The sequence below is a fragment of the Chiloscyllium punctatum genome, chromosome 36, assembly GCF_047496795.1.
Source record: "Chiloscyllium punctatum isolate Juve2018m chromosome 36, sChiPun1.3, whole genome shotgun sequence".
Taxonomy (NCBI): Eukaryota; Metazoa; Chordata; class Chondrichthyes; order Orectolobiformes; family Hemiscylliidae; genus Chiloscyllium; species Chiloscyllium punctatum.
Genome location: NC_092774.1, coordinates 11,869,533 through 11,893,236, shown reverse-complemented (window position 1 = coordinate 11,893,236; position 23,704 = coordinate 11,869,533). Strand labels below are relative to the sequence as shown.

The 23,704-nt window shown below is 47.4% G+C and overlaps 1 protein-coding gene across 1 annotated transcript in view; it reads right to left on the bottom strand.

Annotated features, from left to right (window-relative positions):
* LOC140460002 (uncharacterized) overlaps nucleotides 1–23,704 on the bottom strand; it is a 69,547-nt gene that overhangs the window by 8,118 nt on the left and 37,725 nt on the right. The window contains exons 6-7 of the mRNA XM_072554407.1: nucleotides 9,101–9,143; nucleotides 5,810–6,741 (exon numbers count right to left, since the gene is read on the bottom strand). Of these exons, the coding sequence (XP_072410508.1) occupies nucleotides 5,810–6,741; nucleotides 9,101–9,143 (975 nt within the window). The remainder of the gene's footprint in view (nucleotides 1–5,809; nucleotides 6,742–9,100; nucleotides 9,144–23,704) is intronic.

Sequence of the window (23,704 nt, the reverse complement as noted above, 5' to 3'; positions counted from 1 at the left end):
CAACTTTGCTAACGGGGTATCAGAAGGGGAAGATCTGCAGACAGAAATCTTGGAAGAAATTCCATAACAAGATCTGACAGGGTCACTCAATATCGTTGGGGGGGTTGAGTCTGGAAAGAGAAATCCATTTGACCTGCTTCAAAAGGTACTGGACATCAGTGTGAGCAGAGGAGCATTCGGAGAGGAACATACCAGTGAACTGAGCTTTAACTGGTTACACAGAATGAGTGTATGTGTCCCAGTGAACTGACTTTGGAACAGACTGAGAGAGGGGCTGGGGCATTTATTTTACCCTGGAGCATCAGAGCCTGAGGGGTGACCTTAGAGAGGTTTATAAAATTGTGAAGGGCATAGATAGGGCAAATAGCCTAGGTCTTTTCCCCCCAGGCTGTGGGAGTCAAAAACTAGAAGGCATAGGTTTAAGGTGAGAAGGGAAAGATTGAAAAGGAGCCTAAGGGACAACTTTTCATGCAGAGGGTTATGCATGTATGGAATGAACTGCCAGAGGAAGTGGTGGAGGTGGGTACAATTGCAACGTTTAAGAGGCATTTGGATGGGTATATGAATAGGAAGGGTTTGGAGGGATATGGGCCGGGTACTGGCAGGTGGGATTAGATTGGGTTGGGATATCTGGTCGGCGTGGGCGGGTTGGACCGAAGGGTTTGTTTCCATGCTGTACATCTCTATGACTAGCACTTGGAGCGTGGCTCCTTCATCAGGTAATTGTGGAGAATAAAATCATAAGGCACAGAATGGATGGAAAAACATTACTGTGCACTGAAATCATATGTTGAAAAATCCTGGATTGTTAAGTCTTTCATCTTTTAGTATGGGCTGCTCGTATCATTCATTTGTAAATCCCGGAAGTTCCTGAGAGACATTTTCTTGAGATAACTCAAAGTTTTATAAGAAAAGGTGACATCTCAGCTCTGACAATGCATTAAAGGTGTGAGGTCCGAGTCTGTCTGTATCACAACCTTGAGTCAGACTGGTTAAATTTCCAAAGGGGAATTTACAAAATATTACATGGATCAATCTGCAGATTGTGCATTTTTTGAGAAAAATCGAATAATTCTGCAAATATAAATTCACCCCCATGGATGTATATGTGATATATGTGTGAATGAGACAGAGAAAAGTCTATTTCGTGCTGTATCGCAATATCTACTTGATAACAGATGCTTTAATTCTGCTGGTGTAAATATTGTTGTAAATCATAGCTGGGTATGAATAGTTAGATGTTAGGGTGAGAGAGTGCCTCAAGAGGGGCACTATAAGAATCATGGGAGAGCCCTATTTCTGGTTTACTTCCTCATGAACAAACATTAAGCACGAGCATTTATTTATTTCTAATTTTGTTCTGTTTTTCTTGTTTGATTCCTGGCTAGGACTACACTCGGTGTCTGGATGGTTGACAGGCTGGGAGACTGTGGCTTGGGTCTTGGTTGACTGAATGCTTTATTGCTCCAGAAGGTGTGGGGGTGGTGGGGGTGGTTTCAAAGCTTCAGCAGAAATCCAGCAGAGCAGAGAACAGACCAATATCTTACTCTGTGAGAACAGGGACATCAGAGGACAGAGAAATCAGGACCTGAATCCAAGCTGACACCAGACTTCCCTCTGATTAGTGCTTTGATGACCAGCGTCAACCCTCTACCTTCACCTAGCTTCCCATTTGACTACCAGCTCGATATTCAGGATCCAATCCTTGTCATCCTGAAGCCATGCCTCTGTAAGGAGTCTCAGATCATAATTATTCTCTTCAATGTGTGCACTCAATTTTGTTACAATACACCACACATTCAGAAACATCGTTTTTAGTTTCAAGTTTTTGTGATCTTCAGAATCCAGTTTTGATTGCTGGTACATTTACTCACCTTGTCCCTTTCTATCATTCTCGGATGGTCATTTTCCACATCACTACACTGCTCACCGGCCTTGATTTGGATTGGCCATGCTAAATTGCCCATAATGTCCAGGCAAGTGAAGGTTAGGTGGGTTAGCCATGGGAAATGCAGGATTATAGTTTCATAGTAAAAGAAGGAGGAGTTGGCCATTTGGCCCATCGAACCTGCTCCACCATTCATTATGATGATGGCTGATATATCCGTCGTCTGAGATCCTCCTCCCTGCATTGTCCCGACGACCCTTAAGTCCCATACCATGCAAGTACCCATCCAACTATGTTTTCAATATACTTAATAAAGGTGCCTCCACTGCTTCCTTGGGCAGAGAATTCCATAGATTGACTACTCTCCGGGAAAAGCAGTTCCTCCTCATCTCTGTCCTAAATCTACTCCCCTCAACTTGAGGCCTGGTCTCATCCACCAGCAGAAATGACTGGATAGGGTAGGGCTTCATCCCCACAGTGCAATGAATTCCCACTTGCCACCAAACTCTCAGATGCACTCACTCACTCGGTTGCTGTCTCACAAACGAAAGACTTCGTTGTAACTTCTTTTGCTCCCAGTAAGGGCACAACATCTTGGAAAGCTGCTCTGAAAGTTCAACCACACTTCGGCATTCACCGGAGACAAATACAGCCCGGAAACAGACCCTCTGGCCCCAATTCGACCGTGCTGACCAAATATCCTAAATTAACCTGGTCTCATTTGCCCACATATGGCCCATATCCCTCTAAGCTCTTCCTATTCATGGACCCATCAAAATGGGTTTTAAATGTTGTACCTGTTCCAGCCTCCACCACTTCCTCTAGCAGTTCGTTCCATCCATGCACCATCGTGTGTTTGAAAAGGTTGCCCCTCAAGTCCCTTTCCCCACTCACCTACCCTGAGGAAAAGACCTTGGGTATTGACTCTCCATGCACCTTATAAAGGTTAACGCTCAGCGTCCGATGTACAGAAAGTGAGACCTGCAGATGCTGGAATCAGAGTCTAAAAGTGTGGGGCTGAAAAAGCACAGCCAGGACAGGCAGCACCTGAAGACGAGGAGAGTTGACATTTCAGGCCCAAGCCCTTCATCAGGAATGATGCATGGGTGTACAAAGGGGCCTCAGTGTTCTTCTCCACCAGTCATCAGACAGATGCAGCAAGCAATCAGCAAGGCAAAGTGGTGTATTTGGAAGATGAACTGGGATTAGAAGTGGGGATGTCTTCCTGAATATAAGGGCCCATTGAATATATTCAAATTGAGTTCATCTGTTTTTTGAACACAGTGCGGATGTTTATGTTGTGTGGATGAAGTGGTTTCTTTTGTTCAGAATGGTTTATGCATTGGATGCAGGTACAGTAACTGTGAGAGGCCCTTGTGAAAATCGCAAGGCAGAATCATGAGGGTATATTCCAAGAAATAACTCACTGAAAAGGGAGGTGGTCGACTGGTAGAAGCAGATGTATTGACATGACAGTAGCAATGGTCACGCACATAGGGAGTTAGTATGAACAAGATAAGCAAATAAGATCCTGTCTTGCATCAGCAAAAGTAATAAGACTCAGCTATCGGTGGGGGGAGGGTTGCACGCCACAGACAGATGTGGTAAAACGATTAGATTAGCAGAAGTAAGAAGGGAGTCTGGAACAAACTCAATCTCCATTCAGAGACACAGAGCAGCAGCTTATACATTCAGACAATAGGAAGGCTCTGATTGGCAGGAGGACCAGTCACCTTCCGGTCCTCCAGCGCTCCTGATTGGCCCACCAAAAGAAAGTCGCGAGGCGTGTACCTTGTGTGCAGTGAGGAGCATGCGCAGTCTGCTCTCTGGCGATGAGGCTGTTACTGACAGGATTGAAGTGTCTGAATGTCAAGAGAAGGAAAAAAGGGGAGATGCATCATTAGCTTTTGGAGCACTGCTCCTTCATCAGGTGGTTGTGTCTTATGATCCTGTTCCACAAACATCCCATGAAGGAGCAGTGCTCCAAAAGCTTGTGTTTCCAAATAAACCAGTTGGACAATAACCTGGTGTTGAGAGATTTTTAACTTTATGTCCCTGAACCCCTCCACGCGCCCCCCCCCCCATGAATCTGTTCTAGAACACATTGCAGGGCCCTACCATTAACTGTACAAGTCCTGCCCTTCCTTGGTTTAGCAAAGTGCAACCCCTTGCCTTTATCTCTCGCTCTCTCAGACACACACACACCCTAACACTCACCCCATCTCACAGGCTGATACTCCAACTCACACACACTTCATTTGCATATATGCACACACTCTCATGCACACACAGTCACACAAGTCTACGGGGTGAATTTGCAATTGCAGAATTATATTTGCAGATATATTCAATTTTGCTCAAAAAGCACACAAACTGCATGTAATATTTTATAAATTCCTACTTTGGTTAATCGAACCAATTTGATTCAAGATTGGGATACAGACTCGAACCTCACAACTTTTATGCAGTATCGGAGCTGAGATGCCACCTATTTGTATAAAACCTTAAACCATCTCAAGAAGGTGAATTAAAACTAGTTCTGGGGTTTACTGAACTGAAACCTGCAACCCATGGTAAAAGATGAAAGACTCATCCGCAATCTAGATTTGTTCAATATCTTATCAGTTGCATGACACCGTCAGCTTTTGCTGTAAATTCTGTGTCTTATGATCCTGCTCCACAGCTACCTGATGAAGGAGCAGCACTCCAAAAGCCAGTGCTTCCAAATAAACCAGAAGGAAGATAACCTGGTGTTGTGTGATTTGTAACTTTCTCCACCCCAGTCCAACACTGGCACCTCCACATCGTTTCCAGTGGACACAGCCCACACCTCCCAGTGCTGCCAGGAAACTGGACAATGACAATGGGATGATGGAGTACCTGCACTCCTGAAAAATTCACAATTTCTAACAATACTGGCCACTCATTCACTGCTGCAACCGATACACAACATTGGAAACATAGTACAGGAGACTGTCAGAAATGGGCACAACAGGTCAGGCAGCATCCGAGGAGCAGGAAAATCAACATTGCCCGAAAAATGTCAATTTTCCTGCTCCTCGGATGCTGCCTGACCTTCTGTGCTTTGCCAGCACTACTTTATCCTTGACTCTGATCTCCAGCATCAGCAGTTCTCACTTTCACCTGTAAGAAATGAGCAGTTTTAGAACAAAATGCAATTCAAAACTCTCAATGAGAGTCTGAGCTCGGCGTGAAGTACAGGTAATCTTTATTGCGACCCAACTTTGTTACAGCTTCAGAATCTCCCAGCAGGAAGGCGTAGAAAAAGTAGCAATGTTTTAAAAACAGCTCACAGTCAAAGTGCACACACTCCCTCCAACCCCTCACTTTCTTCATTATCGCTCACCACCAAGTTGCCCCTTTGTAATTGGATCCTTGGTACAGCCTTAACCCGGAGAAAGTACTGCCTCACTCAGCATTTTCAACTCGTATCCTGTTTCCAAGTAAGTTGGATGGGCAGTGTAGAGTCAATCATACTGCATTGGGTCTGGAGTCACGTGTAGGCCAGACCGGGTAAAGGATGCAGCTGGGACGATTGAGTGAATCCTCTCCCACAACGACAGTTTCTTTCCCTAAAAAAGAACGGAGTGAATCAGGGTGGGGGTTTTCTTCCATCCCCACTCCACCGACAATGGTTTCACCGTTAGATTCTGAACTCCAGATTTCTGACTAAATTCCAATTCCCCCATCTGCTGCGGTGGGAATCGAACCCGGGAGTCCCTGGAACCGGGTTGATAGTCCAGTCAATAAATGGTACTCGGCTGTCATTCCTTCAATCGCCCTGCGATGGTACATGAACTCGCTGGTGGCTCCGCAGGTAGGAGGAGCGGGTGAAGGCCTTCTCACACTCGGGGCAGCTGAAGGGCCTCTCCCCCATGTGGACCCGCTGGTGCCTCAGCAGGTTGGGGAATTGCTGAAGGCCTTCCCGCACTCGTTGCACAGGAACGGCCTCTCCCCCGTGTGGACCCGCCGGTGGGTCAGCAGGTTAGTGGAATGCCTGAAGGCCTTCCCACACTCGGGGCAGCTGAAGGGCCTCTCCCCGGTGTGGACCCGCCAGTGGGTCAGCAAGTGAGAAGAATACCTGAAGGCCTTCCCACACTCTGTGCAAGGGAACAGCCTCTCCCCCGTGTGGACCTGCTGGTGGCTCCGCAGGTTAGAAGAATTGGTGAAGGCCTTCCCGCACTCAGGGCAGCTGAAGGGCCTCTCCCCCGTGTGGACCCGCTGGTGGGTCAGCAGGGTGGAGGAATTACTGAAGGCCTTCCCGCACTCGGGGCAGCTGAAGGGCCTCTCCCCCGTGTGGACCCGCTGGTGGGTCAGCAGGTGGGAGGAATTCCTGAAGTCCTTCCCGCACTCGGGGCAGCTGAAGGGCCTTTCCCCTGTGTGGACTCGCCGGTGGGTCTGGAGGTTGGAGGCCTGGGTAAAGGCCTTCCCACACTCATGGCAGCTGAAGGGCCTCTCCCCTGTGTGGACTCGCCGGTGGGTCTGGAGGTTGGAGGCCTGGGAAAAGGCCTTCCCACACTCGTGGCAGCTGTAGGGCCTTTCCCCCATGTGGACCCGCTGGTGGGTATGGAGGTTGGTGGAATCGCTGAAGCCCTTCCCACAGACAGGGCAGGGGAATCGCCTCTCCCCAGTGTGACTGCACCGATGAGTCTCCAGGGCAGACGGGAAATGGAAGCCTTTTTTGCAGTTGCCACCCTTCCACGGTTTCTCCACGGAGCGGGATTCCTCTGGTTTCTCCATGGCCGGAGATTCAGCCACACACAAACGTGTGCAGAGCCTATCCCCACCGTGAATTCCCCTTCCCAGGCCGTATAACTGTTTCAGGCTCCACACTCAGTGCACTGCGACAGTGGGGTCTCTCATCCAGTCCCACTGATGCTGAAAACATCCTCAAACAGGAACCAAAACACTTTGCTCCTTCTCACAGAAATCACAGTCAAAAATCGTTGCGGTCCCGATGGATTGAGTGACTGTCAGACATTGACATCAAAGTGAGGACTGCAGACGCTGGAGAGTCAGAGTCAGAAAGTGTGGCGCTGGAAAAGCACAGCAGGTCAGGCAGCATCTGAGGAGCAGGAGAGTCAATGTTTTGGGCATAAGGCTTTCACCTGTTGATTTTGAAACTTCTGTCTTCAGGTTTTCAAATACTCTGTAAAAAGAGATTACAAAAGGCATCATTGTCAGTGCAGGGTAGAAATTCTGAACAAGGAATTCTACTTTCTGTGAAATATTCTTTTCTTTTGTTATTCCACAAAATTGAAAGCACCTTCCCACTTTCTCTCCCCCTCTGTTCTCACTCCACTCTAATTCCCTGAAGGTGCTGATTCAGGATCTTAAAGGGGCAGAAAAGCAGAAACGTCAAGACTGACACCTCTCTGCATTTTGGATAACCCCACAACACTGGGATACAGTTGACAGTGAGCAGGTCTGATTCTGGGAAGCAAACATAAGTGTGCCAGTTCACGGGGTAACCTGCAATGCAGCTATTTGTGGAACAAAATGGTTAAGGTCCCCAGGAAGGTGGGAGCAAAATGAGACATCAAGGTATTAACACCGACACACTTCAGTCAAACACTTCTGCTCCCAGTCAGGGCAAAACATCTTTGAAAGCTGCTCTGAAAGTCCAGTCTTCACAACCACACTTCTGCTTTCACCAAAGACAATTAGACTCATACAGCAGGGAAGAAGACCCTTTAGCCCAATTTGTCCGAGCTGACCAGATATCCTAAATTAATCTAGCCACATTTGCCATCACTTGGCAATAGATCCACACACATCATTTATTGCATCCGCTGCTCCCGATGTGGCCTCCTCTATATTGGGGAGACAGGCCGCCTACTTGCAGAACGTTTCAGAGAACACCTCTGGGACACCCAGACCAACCAACCCAACCACCCCGTAGCCCAACACTTCAACTCCCCCTCCCACTCCACCAAGGACATGCAGGTCCTTGGACTCCTCCATCGCCAGACCATGGCAACACGACGGTTGGAGGAAGAGCGCCTCACCTTCCACCTGGGAACCCTCCAACCACAAGGGATGAACTCAGATTTCTCCAGTTTCCTCATTTCCCCTCCCCCCACCTTGCCTCAGTCAAATCCCTCGAACTCAGCACCGCCTTCCTAACCTGCAATCTTCTTCCTGACCTCTCCGCCCCCACCCCACTCCGGCCTATCACCCTCACCTTGACCTCCCTCCACCTATCGCATTCCCAACGCCCCTCCCCCAAGTCCCTCCTCCCTACCTTTTATCTTAGCCTGCTGGACACACTTTCCTCATTCCTGAAGAAGGTCTTGTGCCCAAAACGTCGATTCTCCTGCTCCTTGGATGCTGCCTGACCTGCTGCGCTTTTCCAGCAACACATTTTCAGCTCTGATCTCCAGCATCTGCAGTCCTCACTTTCTCCACCAATTAAGACACATACCTGAGTTTGCAGAATCTGCTCCCTCCCTGGATTCACTCCGGCTGCTACAAGTGAACAGATTTCCACCCCTCCCCTCTCTCGCCTCCCCAGGATGAACAGTTGTCCAGAGGGAGGGAGTTTCACTCTGAACCTGCCAGGGCCACTTCCGCGCATTGTGACGCCATCGATGGGTCGGGGGTGGGGGAGGGTATGGGAGACTGGGTGAGAGAAAGGGGCAGGGCGGGATGCGGGGGCTCGGCCGGCAGCGGGACCCCGCAGTGCGCCTGCACTGCCCTGCACAGTTTGCAGAAATTCCTTCCCTTCAGAGAATCCCCAGTGTAGAAGCAGGCCACTCGGCCCAACGAGTCCACACCGACCCTCCAAAGGGTAACTCACCCTCAACCATTCCCCTAGCCGTATTGCTCAATACTGTTAGAAATGGGGTAAAGTGTTGTTTTTGCAGATATAGAAAATGTCTTTGCCACGAGCGAGGTGCACTAAGACATGGCGGGTTGGTCAGGTAACACTTATGGACTTAAGACCCGCATTCGCGGGCGGCCGGAATTTGCAGCAGTACTTGCTGTTTCGCTGCGGTGCGAAGGACACTAAGATGTGGTGGTTCGGTCGGGTTACTCTTGTGTACATAAGACCCAGGTAAAGGTAAATTTCAGGCGACCTAGATGGACAACGTATTTTGCTGTCTGGTATTGCCGCGGGACGGGGCGCGCATTCGACCAGGTAACTTTTGTGCACAGACCAAGGTATGAAAATTGACCTTTAGGTATTACCTTGGTGGTCGGTTCCGTACGAGAAGTACGGGGGAATTGGCAACTTAAAAAATAGAGAATAAAGGTCTTTAATTGGGTAGATTAATCTAACAAGTAAGGTGTCTAACTGATTCGATCACCCAGCCTTAGACCGGTTATTAAGAAGGGAAACCCCCACGCGGAGATTAGGACCCTGAAGGGGGTGTGGAAGAAGGTAACACTGAACTTCAGAGAGGTTAATTGAAATTATATAAAGAAAACGGCCGAGTATTAAAATGGGAAATAAGAATAGCAATTTAGATGTAGAAGGGGACATGGGAGGGACGTCCGAGGACCACATCCCAACGGACAGTCCTTTAGGAAAAATGTTAAGAGATTGGAAGGACAATCCTCGGACACGAGGAAAGGATAAAAAACAAATGATAAAATGTCAAAGAAAAACAGCCTTATAGTCAGGAGGAATCAGATTATGCTTCGTGTCAGAAGGGGTAGTAGCTGAAGGGCTACTGGGGGTGCACTTCGGAACTAACTTATGGCCAGACACCCAGAAAAATATTCAAAAGCTGGAGGAGTCATTGTGGGAAACTCAAAGTGTTTGTGAGACTCTGTGTGTGTGTGAGAGAGAGAGAGAGAGAGAGAGAGAGAGAGAAAAGAGCCGTACAGTTAGTAGAAAGTTTATCCCTGTGTGATTCAGTCTGAATACACATTTGTTTGTTGGTGATTGAATGTTCCCTGGAGCTTGAGATCCAGGACTGTTTTGAATCTGATTTCTACTATGGAAATTTTAACATGATTTCTTTTAAGGTTAAGGATTTTGCAAGATTATGAAATAAAATGTTCTTTTTACAGGTCATGACTGCCTTACTATCAGTTACTAATTAATCTCTTTTATCCTTACATAAAAGCGATTTATGGAGGACAGTTGAAGTTTTAACTTGAATAGACAAATCCTTTTAAGGCAGCTCTGGTTATTTCACGACCTATACCATTGTAATTGAGCAATGACTGGTCAGGACTAGTTGGGAGGACTCGTTTTGGATTTGAATCAGGGGACTGGAACCGGGTGATTGTGGTGGATTTCAGAGTTGGGAACTGTGTGCATTTTGCATTTTGAATATTAAGCACTGAATAAATGAATTTATAATAGATAAATATATATTTACAAGTAAGATTCCAAAATGCATAGTTAGGAACAGGCTTTAAAGAAAAGCAAGCATCAATTGATGAATTGTATTTGAAATTACAGGGAGCAAGAAAAATTGCAATATTTTTTAAAAGAATCAAGGTCTAAACAAAACATTGGGTGATGAGGAATGGCCATGAGGTGGCCCTAAAGCTGTTCAGTTGGTTAAATCGGCTCAGCAATTGATCTGGCGACATAACATGAGGAGCAGAAACAGAAAGCAAAAATAATAATAATTCTTAGGAATAAAGGCCTGTTGGTACAGACACTGCCACTCGAGTTTACAGTACATCGAATACAACCGGGTGATTGGGTCCTGATCAAGACCTGGAAAGATACCAAACTGTACCCGAGCTGGGAGGGACCATTCCTAACCCTCCTAACTAGTGAAACAGCTATTCGGACTGCTGAGGAAGGGTGGAGTCATCACACTCCCGTTAAAGGTCCTGTGAACGCCCCAAAGGCAGAGTGGCACACTCATCCTACAGACAACCCTCTGAAAGTTAAGAAAGAAAGAATGAACTGAGACAAAAGACTCTTTTAACGTTTGCTGATATATATATATATATATATATTGTTATTGATTGGAAGGGCTGTGTGACATCTAAAATGTTAAGACAGGATGGTGGGCAGAGTTCAGAGATGGGTAGATACTGGTATAGTATTGTAATGTTAGTAGTACTAACTATTCAAGGAAGTGGGAAAAATCACTTCACTACGCTGTGTCAGAATTATGCTGAACAAGAGGGACTTACCGACTGTTGGGTCTGTGCAGAGGTCCCACACCATCGAAAATCTGGAATCCCCACCTCAGTAATACCGCTCACTGAAAAAAAATACGATGTACAATAATTTGATGTGGGTTCAAATAATACAAAGTGGAGATCTGAAAGGAGCAAATATAACTTTGCGGGATGGTTCCCAAGGCCAGCCCCGAAAAATCAGGGCGCTATTGACAGTCTTAGAATTTCCCCACCGAAAGGAGCAGTGAATACCACCTGTTTCTGTCATCAGAATGATGCTGCACCTTTCCAACTAGGAAAATCATCTTGTGTCCACACCAGTCAGGCCACTGCCACGACCACTCCCCGAATATTAAACGGAACGTGTTGGGGATGCGGTCTGAAGGCCTATCCATGTATTCCCGGGGAAAAAGATGTTCGTGTGATCGAATGTGTCACGTTATGAAGTTGACGAAACACTTCCTCAAAACCAGAAAGGTTGGAGTGGCTGCTGTTCCCTCGCTTATATAGTCCCTCACCTCCGAATAGAAAAGCATGAGCCCAACCTGAGAAAGGAGGGGGGGGGGGGGATAAGACGTAAGACCCGAGAGGTCTCTGAAGGAGACCGTCTACTGTGGACACTGCTCCCAAACTACGGCACCACAAGGGCAGGGGTGGAAATACAGAAATAGCGGCCGCCCTTGAAAATTTAATTAATGATAACACCGGCACGATGGGGAATCTCAATCCCAAATATCGGCCATAACCACTGAAATGATTGCCACGAGACCGACAGCTTTACAGAATCGAATGGCTTTAGACTATCTTTTGGCCGAAAAAGGGGGAACTTGTGCTCTGATTGGTAAAGAATGCTGCACCTTCATCCCAGACACCTCTTCCATAGTGGAAGATAAGGTGGAAATAGTAAAGAAAAAAATAAACGATATAAGACAAACTGGAGATGAACTCCGAAAAGATGAAGGATGGGGATGGGGGTAACTAGAGATTGACCGAGTGGGGAAAATGGTTCATGAATTTAGGCATTTATGTGCAACTAATAATTGTAGGTTTACTGATAGGGTTTAATGTGTTAAAGTGGATAATGACTAAGCTGATAATGTCTTTGGGAGGACAACAACCAATAACGGTCATGACAATAGCACAAGCGCAAGAAAGAGAGAGTAACAGATTACTCCTAGAGTTTAAAAAAAGACAAACTTAGAAGGACAGAAATGACTAGATTGTGGACCTCGACACCACAGGGTCAAAAGAGGGCAGAAAATAAGATTGCAAAAACAACAAATGGTTAAAGAAAAGAAATGGGGGAATCGTGAGAAATGGGGTAAAGTGTTGTTTTTGCAGATATAGAAAAAGCATACAGAAAAGGGGTACAGCAAGAGAACTATTCACCCTGCAGGTTAGAGAAGAGTATCTTTACTTTTCAGTGTATAATTGTGGTTAAGAAAACACCAACTTTGGTGTGTAATTACTATAGCAAAAAGTCCTTTTTGAAAAATTGTGCTTTCAGCAAAAAAGCTGAGATAACCAAAATGCTTGAGCGATACAAAACGATACAAGTTAATGAAATGTCCGAGGATGGAATGTACCAGCAAAATTGATACAAAATGTTAAACCAGATCTTGACAATATAGTGTTGAGTTCAGCACTTACAGAGAGGAAGGTTACCAACTTGGGGAAGGGGGAAGTAATAAGGGTGGAGTGCAGCTGGGCAGTGGTCTGGTACAGTAAGAGAGATTGGGTCATTAGGAGTCTAGAGAGATCAGCTCACTCAGCTCAAAGGGTATAACTGTACACTAACCTGATTCTAATTTGCTCATTTGCTTCTGCATTTGAAGCCCTTACTTGCAAGTTCGTCATAAATTGTCTTGTTTCCAGTTGTGGTAGTCTCGTCTAAATTTTATTAAGTTTGTTTCTAACAATTGGGACGCAGACAGAATTCACACCTATTGTCTCGACTTACAAATAGGGCAACGTCTCTTTGAAATGTAGATTCATTTAGATATAACTGCGTGACTTTACATATGAAGATATCCCTCTGAATGTGCCCACATCCCTTTGAAATATAATCTTGTCCATTTAAACCTCTTTATTTGCAGAAATACCCGTTAAAATGTCCACGTCCCTTTAAAATGCAGATTTCCCCCTTTAGATATGACGCCGTTCCGTTCGATGTCGGAATATCTGTTTAAATTGAGCCGTGAGCTTTCCCAATGTAGACAGGGCTCCTCGAAACGTGGCAGTGTCCCCGCCCCCCGCAGCTGCAGAGTGAGACAGGAGAGTTTGTTTTTGTGAATGAACAGTTGGAGCGCGAGGTGGCTGTGACTTGGTGACGGTGAGGATCTCCTGCCCCGCCCATCCGCTCCCCCGGCCCCGCCCATCCCTCCCCGGGCCCCGCCCATCCCCGCCCCGGGCCCCGCCCATCCCCGCCCCGGCCCCGCCCATCCCCCACGTGCAGACGTCACGCGGGGGTGAAGGCGGTTGGGAGGAGAAGTCGCTCGAGCGAGGAAGCGGCGGCCGTTAGGAAAATCCCTGTTTAATCCTCGGGCTGTTTACCCCCCTCACTGTCTGTTTAATCCTCGGGCTGTTTACCCCCCTCACTGTCTGTTTAATCCTCGGGCTGTTTACCCCCCTCACTGTCTGTTTAATCCTCGGGCTGTTTACCCCCCTCACTGTCTGTTTAATCCTTGGGCTGTTTACCCCCCTCACTGTCTGTTTACCCCCCTCACTGTCTGTTTAATCCTTGGGCTGTTTACCCCCCTCACTGTCTGTTTACCCCCCTCACTGTCTGTTTAATCCTTGGGCTGTTTACCCCCCTCACTGTTACTTGTGTAATTGCTGAGGGTAGTGTGTAAATCCTAGTGAAGGAGATTATACACCAGCATGTATATGTTCCTCAGTTATTGAAGGGGCAGGACCTGTTGAGAATGGTTAGTAAATGTGGTGCACTAAGCCTTGTTAACATGGATATAGTTTATTATTTGGAAAAGTAGACTTTATTATTTAGTCACCGATGTACAGCGCGGAGCCAGACCCACTCGGTCCAACCTGTCCATGCCAACCAGATATCCTAAATTAATCTAGTCCCCATTTGCCAGCACTTGGCTCCTATCCCTCTAATCCCTTCCTGTTCATATACCCATCCAGATGTGTTTTAAATGCTGTAATTATACCGGCCTCCACTACTTCCTCTGGCAGTTCATTCCATACATGCACCACCCTCTGCATGGAAAAGTTGCCCCTTCGGTACCTTTTCAATATCTTTCTGCTCTCACCCTAAACCTGTGCCCTCTAGTTGTGAATCTCACCCCTACACTGACAAAAAGACACTTTAAAAAAGAGTGAGCAGCCATACAAAATGCAAAAGCTATAAAACGTTGAGCCACTTGGGGAAAAAAGAACTGTGGCTCTACCATTTGTTTCTCCCATTGGCATTTGAACACTTAACATCTGTCAATAACACCAGCATCGCCACAGAGCATATTGTGTCTGCTCCTCGGTGTGAACAACAGCGCACCTGCTCGCTGGTGTCACCAACACATTGTCCATGCTCCTCGCTGTCGGCAGAAAAGGCGACATCGCTTATCTCTGTTCCTAAAGTTCTTCCCTTTATTCTTAAAGCTGTGCCCTCTGGTACTAGTCTCTCCTACCAATGGAAACAGCGTCCCAATGTCATTGCACTGTGGGGATGAAGCCCTACCCTGTCCGGTAATTTCTGCTGGTGGGTGAGACTAGGCCTCAAGGTTAGAGGGAGTAGCTTTCAGACAGAGATGAGGAACTGCTTTTCCCAGAGGGTCGTGAATCTTTGGAATAGTCTAGATTAGAGTGGTGCTGGAAAAGCACAGCAGGTCAGGCAGCATCCGGAGAGCAGGAAGATCGATGTTTCAGGCAATAGCCCTTCATCAAGATCTATGGAATACTCTGGCTAAGGAAGCAATAGAGGCAGCTTCATTAAGTATATTCAAGATACAGTTGGGTGGGTTTTTGCCTGGTATTGGAATTAAGGGGTTCCTTGTGACAGTGCAGGGAGGAGGAGATGAGTCTATGGATAGATGAGCCATGATCTTAATGATTGCGGAGCAGGCTCACTTGTAGCAACCGGAGTGAATCCAGGGAGGGAGCAGACTTTGCGACCTCAGGTATGTGCCTTGGTGCCCTGGGTGAGGTTAGACAGGAGGACAGGTGGTTGGTACTGTTTTCCGTAGCTTGCCAGAGTCTGAGGAGTGACCTTATATGCTTTTATATCATCATGAGGGACATGGATAGGGTAAATAGACAAGGTATTTTTGTTTGGATGGGGCAGTCAGAACTAGAGGATAATAGGTTTAGGATCGAGAGTTTGGTGCTGCAGCAAATCAGGCAGTATCCAAGGAGCAGGGAAGTTGACGTTTCGGGGAAACTCCCTTCATCAGGGAAGTGTGTGTATGTGAGTTAGTGTATAAGATTGCGCGTGGGAGTGTGTGTATTTGCACGTGTGCCTGCTTGATAAAGTGAGATTGTGATGTCTGACAACTGGCACAGAAGGATGCTGATGCCCCTCTGAACATCCACGCATCATTCCTGATGAAACTTCGACTGTCCTACTGCTCGGATGCTGCTTGACCTACTGTGCTTTTCATTGCCAGACTTTCCGACTCTGATCTCCAGTTCTCACTTTCTCCACATCCCAATACATCACCATTTAAACAATATACCTTTCTGCTTTTTTTCCACAGCAAAGGGTATAACTTCATATTATGGTACTGCACTTGCCACGTGTTTGCCAATTGTGGTCTTCTCTACATCGGGGAGACAGAGTGTAAACTTGGGAAATGGTTTGTTGAGCATTACGGCCGGGTCTGCAGCAACCGACCGGACCTCCCAGTCACCATCCATTTTAATTTCCCTTCCCACGCCCTTTCTGACATGACCATCTTAGGTCTTCTCCATTACCACAATGAAGCAAACCGTAAATTGGAGGAACACCACCTCATCTTCCACCTGGGCAGCCTCCAGCTCAGAGGACTCGACATTGAGTTCTCCAATTTAAAATAACCTCCCTTCCCATCCCCCAACTCCTCCCCATCCCTTCCACTCCTCCCTGCCAACTTGATTCCTTCCTCCCATTGATCAACCAGATCCTACCCTCTACCTGTCTTCACCTATCCCCACTTCACGATCCTCCCCCCCCCCCAACACCTATCCCCACTTCACGATCCTCCCCCCCCCCCCAACACCTATCCCCACTTCACGATCCTCCCCCCGTCCCCCCCAAGCACCCCCTTGTTCTGCAGCTCCCCCTACACCCACGCCCCATCCTGAAGGGGTACACCAGAAACGTCAACTTCTCCACCTCCTGATGCTGCCTGGCTTGCTGTAATCTCCCAGCCTCCTGCCTGTTTATTTTGCCAATTGAAACACAGACCTGGACCAACTTTTCCAGAGCCTGACACCTGCCTGGATTCACTCCCTATCCTTTCAGTTGCTACAAGTCAATAATTTCGAATTCCTGCAGTGTGGAAAGCCGCCTTTCGGTCTAACTAGTCCACACCAACTCTCTAAAGAGCAAACCATTCAGACCCATTCCCCTATCCTATTACTCTACATTTACCCCGGAGTAATGCACCTAACATACGCATCCCTGATTGCAATGGACAATTCACCTAACCTGGATTAGTGGTGCTGGAAGAGCACAGCAGTTCAGGCAGCATCCAACGAGCAGTGAAATCGACGTTTCGGGCAAAAGCCCTTCATCAGGAATAAAGGCAGTGAGCCTGAAGTGTGGAGAGATAAGCTAGAGGAGGGTGGGGGTGGGGAGAGAGTAGCATAGATTACAATGGGTGAGTGGGGGAGGGGATGAAGGTGATCGGTCAAGGAGGAGAGGGTGGAGTGGAGAGGTGGAAAAGGAGATAGGCAGGTCGGACAAGTCAAGGAGACAGTTACTGAGCTGGAAGTTTGAAACTAGGATGAGGTGGGGGAAGGGGAAATGAGGAAGCTGTTGAAGTCCACATTGATGCCCTGGGGTTGAAGTGTTCCGAAGCGGAAGATGAGACGTTCTTCCTCCAGGCGTCTGGTGGTGAGGGAGCGGCGGTGAAGGAGGCCCAGGACCTCCATGTCCTCGGCAGAGTGGGAGGGGGAGTTGAAATGTTGGGCCACGGGGCGGTTTGGTTGATTGGTGCGGGTGTCTCGGAGATGTTCCCTAAAGCGCTCTGCTAGGAGGCGCCCAGTCTCCCCAATGTAGCACAACATGGTTGAAGAGCTTCAGAGCAGAGGAAATGACCTGGGAGCCTGTCAGAATTGGGAACAGGAGTCGGCCATTTGGTCTTTTAAGCCTGCACCAGCAGTGCTTGGGAGCCTCCTGTGAAGCGCTTCTGTGATGTTTCCTCCGGCATTTATAGTGGCCTGTCTCTGCCGCTTCCGGTTGTCAGTTCCAGCTGTCCACTGTAGTGGCCGGTATATTGGGTCCAGGTCGATGTGGCCACACACGCAGAAGACAAGCAACATGAATTCGACTGGGACAACACTACCATTATAGGGCAAGCCAAACAGAGAACAGCCAGGGAATTCCTAGAGGCATGGCACTCATCCACAGACTCTATCAACAAACACATCGACCTGGACCCAATATACCAGCTGCTACAGCGGACAGCTCGAACTGACAACCGGAAGCGGCAGAGACTGGCCACTATAAATGCCGGAGGAAACAGCACAGAAGCGCTTCACAGGAGGCTCCCGAGCACTGAGGATGTCACCTAGACAGGGGACGAAACGTTTGCGAGACAAATTCCCAGCTCGGCGAACAGAACCACAACAATGAGCACCCGAGCTACAAATCTTCTCCCAAACTTTGAACACCTTGGTTGCAGCTATCATTAACATGGAAATCCCAGAAAAACTATTTTCTGGGATTTCCATGTTAATGATAGCTGCAACCCAGTCTAAAAGCTGAAAGACTTGACAATCCAGGTTTGTTCAATATATCATTTCAAGGGCAGGATACTATAATGTTTTTCTATAAATTGTGTCTATGGTCTTATTCTCCATAACCACCTGATGAAGGATCAGCGCTCTGAAAGCAAGTGCTTCCAAATAAACCTGTTGAACACTCACCCGGTGTTGTGATTTTTAACTTTGTCCAGGTTAGGATGGATTGACCGTGCCCAGGGATGTGCAGGTTAGGTGCAATAATCAGGGGGTAAATGATGAGCAATAGGGGTAGGTCTGTTACCCTTCAGAGGGTCGGTGTGGATTTGTGGGGCCGGGTGGCCTGCTTCCACACTCTGAAGGGAAGAGATTGGCACAAACTCTTTTTTTTTTTTGCTTCCCAAAATCAGACCTGCTCACCTCTCAGCAGTATCCCAATGTTGTGGAAGATATTAACTTTCAGGTGGAATTATCCAAAGTTCAGAGAGATGTCAGTCTTGATGTTTTTGCTTTTCAGCCCCTGTAAGATCCTGAATCAGCACCTTCAGGGGAATTAGTCAGAGCGGAGTGAGAACAGAGGGGAAGGGAGAGTGGGATGGTGCTTTCAATTTTGTGGAATAACAAAAGGAAAGGATATTCCACAGACAGTAGAATTCCTTGTTCAGAATTTCTACCCTGCACTGACAGTGATGACATTTTGTAATCTCTTTTTACATTTGAGGATCTGAAGACGGAAGTTTCAAAATCAACAGATGAAGGGCTTATGCCTGAAACGTTGACTCTCCTGCTCCTCAGATGCTGCCTGACCTGCTGTGCTTTTTCAGTGCTGTAATTTCGGACTCTGACTCTGACTGTCCAGTGTCTGTAGTCCTCACTTTGACGTCAATGTCTGATAGTCACTCAATCCATCGGGACCACAAAGATTTTCAACTATGATTCTGTGAGAAGGAGCAAAGCTTTTTGGTTCCTGTTTGAGTACATTTTCAGCATCAGTGGGACTGGATGAGAGACCCTATCAGTGCAGTGCACTGAGTGAGGAGCGTGTAACAGCTATACGGTCTGGAAAGGGGAATTCACGGTGGAGAGAGGCTCCACATGCATTTGTGTGGGCTGAAGCTTCAGCCATGGAGAAACCGGAGGAATCCTGCCCAGTGGAGAAACCATGGAAGTCTGGTGACTGCGGGAAAGGCTTCCGTTTCCCATCTGCCCTGGAGACTCATTGGTGCAGTCACACTGGGGAGAGTCCGTTCCCCTGCCCTGACTGCGGGAAGAGCTTCAGCGATTCCTCCAACCTCCAGACCCATCAGCGGATCCACACCGGGGAGAGGCCTTTTCAACTGCCCCAAGTGCAGGAAGGCCTTTACCCAGGCCGCCTCCTTGCTGACCCACCAGCGGGATCACGTGGTATTGCAGGGGGATTGAAAGAACGACGGCCGAGTGCCTTTATTAACTGGACTATCAACCCAGTTCCAGTGGCTCCCAAGTTCGATTCCCACTGTGACAGATGGTGGAATTGGAATTTGGTCAGAAATCTGGAGTTCAGAATCTGACGTGAAACCATTGTTGGTGGGGTGGGGGTGGAAGAAAACCCCCATCTGATTCACTCAGTTCTTTTTTTTTTAGGGAAGACTTGAGCGGTTATTAGAGCAAGTCGTCCCAGCTGCATCCTTTACCCGGTCTGGCCTACACGTGACTCCAGCCCCACAGCAGTCTGGTTGACTCTATGCTGCTCATCCAACTTTCTTACATACAGGTTGAAATTGCTGAGTGAGGCAATACTTCCTCCAGGTTAAGGCTGTACCAAGGATGCAATTACTCAGTGGTGACCAATAATGAAGAAAGTGAGGGGTTGCACTTTGACCTTGAGCTGTTTTTTAAAAATTGCTACTTTTTCTACACCTTTCTGCTGGGAGATTCTGAAGCTGTAACAAAGTTGGGTCACAATAAAGATTACCTGAACTTCACGCTGAGCTCAGACTCTCAATGAGAGCTTTAAACTGCAACAGGTTTTTGTTTTAAAACTGCTCATTTCTTACAGGCGAAAGTGAGAACTGCTGATACTGGAGATCAGAGTCAAGATTAGAGTGGTGCTGGCAAAGCACAGAAGGTCAGGCAGTGGCCAAGGAGCAGGAAAATCGACATTTCGGGAAAACGCTCTTCCTCAGGTGCTGCCTGACCTGCTGTGCCCATTTCTGACAGTCTCCTGTACTATGTTTCCAATGTTGTGTATCGGTTGCAGCAGTGAATGAGTAGCCAGTAGTGTTAGAAATTGTAAAGTTTTCAGGAGTGCAATGTCATCAGCATTGTCGTTTCCTGGCAGCACTGAGAAGGGTGGGCTTGGTTCATTGGAAATGATGTGGAGGTGCCCGTGTTGGACTGGGGTGGATAAAGTTCAAACTCAACACCAGGTTATCGTCCAACTGGCTTATTTGGAAGCACGAGCTTCTTCATGGGGTGTTTGTGGTACAGGATCATAAGACACAGCCACCTGATGAAGGAGCAGTACTCCAAAAGCTAGTGCTTACAAATGAGCCTGTTGGAGTATCAGCTGGTGTTGTGTGAAATTTAACTTTGTACACCCCAGTCCAACACCGGCATCTCCAAATCAGGTACATAGTTCTTTGAAAGTTGCATCATTGGGAGATAGGGTGGTGAAAGAGGCCAGTCAGGAGCCCTGGAGGACTGGAAGGTGACTGGTCCTCCTGCCAATCAGAGCCTTCCTATTGTCTGAATGCAGACGTTGGAACATGAGCCTCGGAAGCTGCTGCTGCTCTGTCTCTGAATGAAGATTGAGTTTGCTCCAGACTGCAACCTCTTTACTCTGTCAACCATCTGTGAGTAGGGTACCCTCTTCCCAACTCCTTTTCCATTTTTTTCATTCTGGGCTTCAATTTACGACTTGCAGCAACCGAAAGGAAAGGGAATGAATTCAAGGAGTGGACAGAATCAGGAAAAGTTTGTTTATAAACAGAGCGGTTCATGTGTGGAGTGAATGTAAAGAGGAAGTGGTGGATGCACATTCAGATGCAACATTTAAAAGACATTTGGATAAGTATATGAAGAGGCACGGTGCACAGGGATATGGGCCAAGCACTGGCACGTGGCCCTAGTTTAGTTTGATAACGTAGTCAACGTGGACTAGTTGGATTGAAGGGTCTGTTTCTGTGCTGTCTAACAGTAACTGTTCTGTCGTGGTCTTAAAACCATTTTCTTGCCTTCCACTTTCAACGTGGATACTGTACCTGCATCCAACACATAAACCATTCAAAAGAAAAACCCACCTCCCGCGCACAAAAAAATCCACACTTTATTGTTCAAAAATCCGAGGAACTCAGCCTTAAATATATTCAATGACCCCCCTAACTGCAGGAAGACATCCCCACTTCTAATCTCAGTTCAACCTGCTAATATACCACTTACCTTGCTGAACCTGTCTGACAACTGGCATTGACTGATGTAAAAGGATGCTGCTAATCAAAGCACTGATCACAGGGTGGAATGGTGTCAGCTCGGGTTTCAGGCCCTGATTTCTCTGTCCTCTGTTGATCCTCCTATTCCCACAGACCAAGATGTTGGTCTGTTCTCAGCTCGGCTGGATTTCTGCTAAAGCTTTGACCACCCCCCCCCCCCCCCCCGCCCCTTTTATAACTTCTGGAACAGTAAAATATTCAATCCAGACCCAACCCACAATCTCCCAGCCTGTCAACCATCCTGATAAAAGGTGCAGTCATAGCAGGGAATCAAATAAGAAAAATGAAACAATCATAAATAGGCGCACGTGCTTAATGTTTGTTCATGAGGAAGTAAACCAGGAGTCTCTTAGGAATCTTACAGTGACCTACGTGAGGAATTCTGTCACCATTGCATCTATTAGTACCCAGCTATGAATTACAACAACATTTACACCAACAGAAATAAAGCATCAGTTATCAAATAGACATAGAGATATACAGCACGGACGTAGACTTTTTCTCTGTCTCATACACACACAAGATAGATCATCCATGGGGGTGAGTTTGTATTTGCAGCATGATGTTTAGGGTATGTTTAGATGGCATCTAGATCTATGTGTTTGTTTCTGGCGTTATGGTTGGAGTGCCAGGCCTCGAAGAATTCTCTGGCATGTCTTTGCTTAGCTTGCCCCAGTCGAAATTGTGGGGTTTTTTTTCATCCGTACGTGGGGCTACGAGGGATAGAGGGTTGGGTCTTTTTGTGGCTAGCTGGTGTTAGTGTATCCTGGTGGCTAACTTTCTTCCTGTTTGTCTGACGTAGTGTTTGTGGCAGTCCTTGCAAACCCCCCCCGGAACCCCACCCAGGAGAAAGATATAAATAGAAAGTAGGAGACAACAGCTTCGCTTCACTTGGAAGTCGCCACTGATGATGTTACCTAGCCAGGTAATGAAATGTCTGGATATCAAACCTACAGCTCAACGAGCAAACCTGCACCCTAAACATTCTACTTTGCTGAAAGACTGCACAATCTGCAGGCAGTCAATACATGTAATATATTGGAAATTCCACTTTCAAAATAGATAATGGGCCCACTACATTTTGGATGTGAGCATAAGTGGTATAGTAAGTAAGTTTGCAGATGACACCAAAATCGGAGGCGTAGTGGACAGCGAAGGAGGTTACCTCAGATTACAATGGGATCTTGATCAGATGGGCCAATGGGCTGAGAAGTGGCAAATGGAATTTAATTTAGGTAAATGAGAGGTGCTGCACTTTGGGAAAGCAAATCTTGGCAGGACTTATACATTTAATGGTAAAGTCTTAGGGAGTGTTGCTGAACAAAGAGACCTTGGAGTGCAAGCTCATAGCTCCTTGAAAGTGGAATCGCAGGTCGACAGGATAGTGAAGATGGTGTTTTGTATGCTTTCCTTTATTGGTCAGAATATTGAGTACAGGAGTTGGGAGGTCATGTTACTACTGTACAGTTGGAATATTGCGTGCAATTCTGGTTTCCTTCCTATCAGAAAGATGTTGTGAAACTTAAGGGTTCAGAAAAGATGTACAAGAATGTTACCAAGACTGGAGGATTTGAGCTATAGGGAGAGACAGAACAGGCTGGGGCTGTTTTCCCTGGAGCGTCAGAGGCTGGGGGGGTGACCTTCTATAGGTGTATAAAATCATGAGGGGCATGGATAGGATAGATAGACAAAGTCTTTTCCCTGGGGTGGGAGAGTCTAGAACTAGAGGGCATAGGTTTACACCGAGAGGGGAAAGATATGAAAGAGACCTAAGAGGCAACCTTTTCATTTAGAGGGTGGTACGTGTATGGAATGAGCTGCCAGAGGAAGTGGTGGAGGCTGGTACAATTACAACATTTAAAAGGCAACTGGGGGGATATGGGCCCCGTGCTGGCAGATGGGACAAGATTGGGTTGGGATATTGTGCACAGGGATGTGCAGGTTCGGTGCATTAGTCAGGGGTAAATGTTGAGCAATCGGGGTAGGGGAATTGTGTGGGCGGGTTACCCTTCGGAGGATCGGTGTGTAGTCTTTGGGCCAAGTGGCCTGCTCCCACACTGTGGGGAGTCTCTGAAGGGGAAGGGATTTTTGTAAACTGTGCAAGGTAACGCAGGCGTAGTGCGGGGAACTGCTGTTGGCCTTGCCCTGCCCCTCCCCCCCTTGCTCCTCCCACCCCCCCTTGCTCCCCCCCCTGCTCCCCCCTCCCACTGCTCCTCCCCCCCCCCCGCACCTTGCTCCTCCCCCCCCTGCACCTTGCTCCCCCCCCCCCGCACCTTGCTCCCCTCCCCCCCGCACCTTGCTCCCCTCCCCCCCCCTTGCTCCTCCCCCC